General features: G+C 41.8%; 1 protein-coding gene across 3 annotated transcripts in view; it reads right to left on the bottom strand.

Annotated features, from left to right (window-relative positions):
* Positions 1-1923: 1923 nt before the first annotated feature.
* Positions 1924-7117, bottom strand: part of TMEM71 (transmembrane protein 71) — an 87271-nt gene continuing 82077 nt past the window's right edge. For 2 of the 3 annotated variants that reach the window (XM_075316187.1, XM_075316186.1), the window contains one exon: positions 1926-2653. In XM_075316187.1, the coding sequence (XP_075172302.1) occupies positions 2605-2653 (49 nt within the window). In that variant the 3' untranslated portion in view covers positions 1926-2604. Of the gene's footprint in view, positions 2654-7117 lie in introns of all 3 variants that reach the window. The other variant, XM_075316185.1, reaches the window with a different exon arrangement.

Raw genomic sequence — 7117 nt, 5'->3', positions numbered from 1 at the left:
GTGGTGCCAACCACTTGGCTCCGCCCCACCTGGTGTGGAGATCAGACACTGGAGGGAGGCAACAAGGGTTTTTGTTTGGCTGGTGTCCCTGTCTAATGGGGGTGGAGGTGTTTGAGTGTTTTCTGTGACGATCTGGCTAGGCCAGGGCGCCACATACATATCCTTCGGTCTCATTAGGACATCCGTTTTTCACATATGAGCATGTGTCTGCATGCGCTCCATTTTTACTATTCATTTGATAGGAGAAGCTTGGAGTTTTACGTTTTATTTTGCACATCCGGAAAACGGATGAACATTGATGGTAGGAACCAAAAAAAACCCACTAAAAAAACATAAAAAAAAATACAAATCAAAAAAACACTAAAAAAATACCGTAGTTGCAAACTGTATGAAAAATTATCTTTTTTGACATGCAACAAAAATATGTAGGTGAAGTCTGACCGTGATGTCATCACGCACATCGCGCCCATTCTTCATCCTGATGACATCACTGCAGTATGGCCGCCATGTTACTTACTGACATGAGGATGTTATGAATGATGGATGACCCCGGCCTCATCATACGATGGACCTGTGATATTTCATGCACAGGGTCGTAGGAAATAACCGAGAACGCACAAAACATCTCTCCGAAATATTTATCTTTAATAAATGTGTGCAAAAATACAAATACATCTCATCCCGTGCATGACCCGATGAATCGCGGCACATCCGATAGGAATCTTTGCCTTTGGATGCAGCCAAAGTTTCCTTTTTACACTTTTACGGATATGAGCATATAAATCAGATGAGTGTATAGAAATAAACTCTGTCCACTGTCACACAGCCCTATAATCGTTACCTGAAATACTCTGTGCTGCTGCTATCATTCCAGTGATCCGATTGGTTACAGGGTATCTATCCCTGCTCGTAATAACAGCAACATTTTTTACTATTATTTATTTTTTTTAGCTTACAAGGTCCCCTCAGACCAGCTGAATGTGGGGGTGCTTTTATATATATATATATATATATATATATATATATATATATATATATATATATATATATATATATATATATATATATATATATATATATATATATATATATATATACACACACATATAAACACACATATAAACACACACATATAAACACACACACACATATATATATGTAGATTATATATAACATTATATATACAAATATATAAAATTATATATAATTATATATATATATGTATATATGTGTATATATATATATACACTTTTATATATATATATATATATATATATATGTGTGTGTGCATATATATATATATATATATATATATATATATATGAGTATATATATGTGTGTGTGTGTATGTATATATATATATACACACACAGTGTATTTTTATATATATATATATATCTTTATATATATATATGTGTGTGTGTGTGTGTGCATATATATATATGTATATATATATACACACATATATATATTTATTTATATTTTTATTATTATTATAATTATTTTTTTAAATATATATATTTATTTATTTTTTTTTTAACTGCAACAAAATATAAGTAACCAGAACACTTCATAAAATGATGAAAGTCCATTCACTTCTATGAACGGCTGTGGTCCTCCATCAAGTCATGTGCAGCTCATCATTAGAGGGTTTTTAGACCTTCCTCCACCAACTTGGAAAACTCCAATAGGACATACAGGAAACAGATATAATTCAGTTTCCAATATTATACATATTACAACAACATATATGTGCACCCGAGGGATTGTCACTGCATTGCTGCTGCTTAAAGGGCTCCTGTCACTTGTCATACATATGTATTTTTGTTATCTGGTGTAAAAGTCCCTCTTCTCCTGAATCCGGTGCTGTTTTTCTTTTCTTACTACACCTCTTCGTTACTGAGATACAACCTTTTCTTCCCTGCATATAAATCTAGTCTTGTTAGCCAAGTGGACATTTTCTTCTGACCACGCCCACTTGACTGAAAAGACTTGATTTATACACAAAGATAAAAAGGCCGTATCTCAGGAACGGAAAGGCGCAGGAACAAAAGAAAAACAGCACCGGATTCAAGAGAACAGTGGCATTCACACCAGGTAAAAAAAAATAATACATATTTATGACAAGTGACAGATTCGTCTTAAAGCGATTGTCTACTTTAGAAAACCTATTGTCAAACACCCTTTTTAGTAAGTGTCAATAGAGGGGCGACCTCTGTTTAGGATCTTAATTTCTTGAAGAGCGTACCTCAATCTAGAAGACCTGTCCTGTCCTGCATTACGCAGACAACCCATAAGTATGAATTGACACTGTGTAATACTTAACCTCTCCTGTGGTGGCGCTGTAAGGAAATTCTACACTTCCAATCTTTCCTTTCCAGGTTTCCCCACTCATTACATTTGATCTCTGGGGTTCCAGACTAGGATGATCAGCTTATTGCCGAGGGACCGTGCTAAACATTAGAGAACCCCTTTAAGTACCTCCGGCAGACTTCCAGTACTTGGAATAACAGCCATTTTTTTTACAATATCAATAATGACCAAGACAAATGAGATAAACCATTGTAATAACTGCAATATATTGCTGCGGCCTGGACGGGCAGGTCACATCCCTGGGTGGGTCCGGGTCCGGAATCCGATGTTGTCAGGTGACCTATAAAAAGTGTGAAAAGTAAATGTTAGACAACATAATAGAGAGGCCGCACATACAGCTGCTCCGGGGCCCAAGATGTAGAGACAGCCCTCGTGCTTGTTCACACCAGCTATAGCAGTGAGGAACAACACAACAGAGACTCTCCTAAGTAACAGAGACTCTCCTAGACAGCAGAGACTCTCCTAGACAACTGAGACTCTCCTAGACAGCAGAGACTCTCCTAACTAACAGAAACTCTCCTAGACAGCAGAGACTGTCTGAGACAGAAGAGACTCTCCTAGACAGCAGAGACTGTCCTAGACAGAAGAGACTCTCCTAGACAACTGAGACTCTCCTAGACAACTGAGACTCTCCTAGACAGAAGAGACTCTCCTAGACAACTGAGACTCTCCTAGACAACTGAGACTCTCCTAGACAGAAGAGACTCTCCTAGACAGCAGGGGTTCTCCTAAACAACTGAGACTCTCCTAGACAACTGAGACTCTCCTAGACAGAAGAGACTCTCCTAGACAGAAGAGACTCTCCTAGACAGCAGAGACTCTCCTAACTAACAGAAACTCTCCTAGACAGCAGAGACTGTCTGAGACAGAAGAGACTCTCCTAGACAGCAGAGACTGTCCTAGACAGAAGAGACTCTCCTAAGTAACAGAGACTCTCCTAGACAACTGAGACTCTCCTAGACAGAAGAGACTCTCCTAGACAACTGAGACTCTCCTAGACAACTGAGACTCTCCTAGACAGAAGAGACTCTCCTAGACAGAAGAGACTCTCCTAGACAGCAGGGGTTCTCCTAAACAACAGAGACTCTCCTAGACAACTGAGACTCTCCTAGACAGAAGAGACTCTCCTAGACAGAAGAGACTCTCCTAGACAACTGAGACTCTCCTAGACAGAAGAGACTCTCCTAAGTAACAAAGACTCTCCTAGACAGAAGAGACTCCTAGACAGCAGAGACTGTCCTAGACAGCAGAGACTGTCCTAGACAACTGAGACTCTCCTAGACAGCAGGGGTTCTCCTAGACAGAAGAGACTCTCCTAGACAACTGAGACTCTCCTAGACAGAAGAGACTCTCCTAGACAGAAGACTCTCCTAAGTAACAGAGACTCTCCTAGACAGAAGAGACTCTCCTAGACAGCAGAGACTCTCCTAGACAGCAGAGATTCTCCTAGACAGCAGAGATTCTCCTAGACAGCAGAGATTCTCCTAGATAGCAGAGACTCTCCTAGACAGCAGAGATTCTCCTACACAACAGAGACTCTCCTACGCAACAGAGACTCTCCTACGCAACAGAGACTCTCCTAGACAGCAGAGATTCTCCTAGACAGCAGAGATTCTCCTAGACAGCAGAGATTCTCCTAGATAGCAGAGACTCTCCTAGACAGCAGAGATTCTCCTACACAACAGAGACTCTCCTACGCAACAGAGACTCTCCTACGCAACAGAGACTCTCCTAGACAGCTGAGACTCTCCTAAGTAATAGAGACTCTCCTAAGTAATAGAGACTCTCCTAGACAGCAGAGACTCTCCTAAGTAACAGAGACTCTCCTAGGCAGCAGAGACTCTCCTAGACAGCAGAGATTCTCCTAGACAGCAGAGACTCTCCTAGACAGCAGAGACTCTCCTAAGTAACAGAGACTCTCCTAGGCAGCAGAGACTCTCCTAGACAGCAGAGATTCTCCTAGACAGCAGAGACTCTCCTAGACAGCAGAGACTCTCCTAAGTAACAGAGACTCTCCTAGGCAGCAGAGACTCTCCTAGACAGCAGAGACTCTCCTAGACAGCAGAGACTCTCCTAAGTAACAGAGACTGTCCTAGGCAGCAGAGACTCTCCTAGACATCAGAGACTCTCCTAAGTAATAGAGACTCTCCTAGACAACGGAGATTCTCCTAGACAGCAGAGACTCTCCTAAGTAATAGAGACTCTCCTAGACAGCAGAGACTCTCCTAAGTAACAGAGACTCTCCTAGGCAGCAGAGACTCTCCTAGACAGCAGAGATTCTCCTAGACAGCAGAGACTCTCCTAGACAGCAGAGACTCTCCTAAGTAACAGAGACTGTCCTAGGCAGCAGAGACTCTCCTAGACATCAGAGACTCTCCTAAGTAATAGAGACTCTCCTAGACAACGGAGATTCTCCTAGACAGCAGAGACTCTCCTAAGTAATAGAGACTCTCCTAGGCAGCAGAGACTCTCCTAGACAGCAGAGATTCTCCTAGACATCAGAGATTCTCCTACACATCAGAGATTCTCCTACGCAACAGAGACTCTCCTAAGCAACAAAGACTCTCCTAGACAATATTGACACTCCTGGATTTAGAGCTAATGTTATTTCTGTATTTACGGGACACTCAGCTCCCTGGTACATATGCTGCTACTTATTACAGTGGAAGCGGTGGGATTGGTGACAACCACTATCAGTCTATGGCAGATGTTGGTGGACTTATGGTGAACTACCCATATTGCTTAGGCCTAACACTTCCTGCAGATGTGAATATTTATCAGAGCACACTAAGGTTTTTGGCTCAGGTAGCTGTATTAATTTATCAGGCCTATAAGTGGGCCACAGACCTCAGACTAGTCCTCTAAATTAAGAGCCCAGAAAAGACCCCCCCTTTAACTAACACAAATCCTAGACTAGTTCCCTAAACTAATTCAGATCCTAGACTAGACCTGCCTTAACTAATACAGAACCCATCCTAAACTCTTTAGCTAATACAGAAATCAGACTAGTCCCCTAAACTAATAAAGACCCAAGACTAACCCCCCATAACTAATAGAAATCCTACACTAGTCCCCTAAACTAATACAGACCCCAGACTAAACCCAACTTAACTAATATAGACCTCAGACTAGACTCCAAAAACTACAGACACCCCCCCCCCCCCTAAACCAGTCCCCAAAACTAATACAGACCTCAAACTAGACTTCTAAACTAATAAAGACCCCAGGCCAGTTCCCTAAACTAACAAAGACCCAAGACTAACCCCCCCATAACTAATAGAAATCCTAGACTAGACCCCTAAACTAATACAGACCCCAGACTAAACCCAACTTAACTAATATAGACCTCAGACCAGACTCCAAAAAATACAGACCCCCCCCCAAACCAGTCCCCAAAACTAATACAGACCTCAAACTAGACTTCTAAACTAATACAGACCCCCAAACCAGTACCCAAAATAGAATACAGACCTCAGACTAGACTTCAAAAATAATACAGACTTCCAAAATTTTTACAGACCCCAGATTAGATGCGCCTAAATTTATGCAGACCCCCAAATTAGACGCCCCTTAGTTTTTACAGACGCCAGATTAGACGCCCCTAAACTTCAGCCTAAACTAGTAGACTCCAGACCTCCTAAATTGATACAGACACACATGAGATCCCTTAACCTATCACAGATCACCATCAGATCAGACTTTCTGAACAAATACAAACCCCAAACCAGCCCCCGAAATGCAGACTTCATGAACTAATACATACCCTTTTCAGATGAACCCCTTAAACAAATATTTCTTCGATAACTACAGATCCCAGAACAGATTTTCTTACCAAATACAGACACACTAAATAGATGGTGATGTCTACAGTGAAGCATGGCGGGGGCTCAGGGATGCCTACAGTGAAGCATGAAAATGGCTCAGGGATGCCTACAGTGAAGCATGATGGTGGCACAGTGATGCCTACAGTGAAGCATGATGGTGGCTCAGTGATGCCTACAGTGAAGCATGACGGTAACTCAGTGATGCCTACAGTGAAGCATGATGGTGGCTCATAGCTGGTTTGGGGTTGCTTTGCTTCTTCTGGTACTAGAAACCTGCAGTGTGTGATGGGCAAGATGGATTCAATCAACTATCAAGAAATCCCAGGGGAAGATATCATGTTTTCTGTGATGAAGCTGAAGCTTTGGTGTCAGTGGACCTTTCCACGGGACAATTATCTCATACATTCCTCATAGTCAACCAAGCCTTGGTTTCAGAAGACGTCCTGGAAGATTCTGGAGTGGCCATTACCATTACCTAACTTGAGCCTCTTAGAAAATCTTTGTTCAGATGTGAAGAAGGCGGCTACAACACCCAAACCCCTAGAATATTATCGAACTGGAAGTTGTTGCCCATGAGCCATGATTAGACGCCCCTAAAGTTATACTGACCCCAGATTAGATGCCCCTACATTTATACAGACCCAGATTAGACGCCCCTAAGTTTATACAGACCCCTGATTAGACGCCCCTAAACTTCAGCCTAAACTAGTAGACTCCAGACCTCCTAAATTGGTACAGACGCACATGAGATCCCTTAACCTATCACAGATCACCATCGATCAGACTTTATGAACAAATACAAGCCCCAAACCAGCCCCCCAGATCCCCGAAATGCAGACTTCATGAACTAATACATACCCTTTTCAGATTAACCCCTTAAACAAATATTTATTCGATAACTACACATCTCAGAACAGACT

Source organism: Anomaloglossus baeobatrachus, chromosome 6, assembly GCF_048569485.1.
Source record: "Anomaloglossus baeobatrachus isolate aAnoBae1 chromosome 6, aAnoBae1.hap1, whole genome shotgun sequence".
Taxonomy (NCBI): domain Eukaryota; kingdom Metazoa; phylum Chordata; class Amphibia; order Anura; family Aromobatidae; genus Anomaloglossus; species Anomaloglossus baeobatrachus.
Note: the sequence above shows the minus strand (reverse complement) of the source record. Positions and strands in the feature narration are given on the sequence as shown.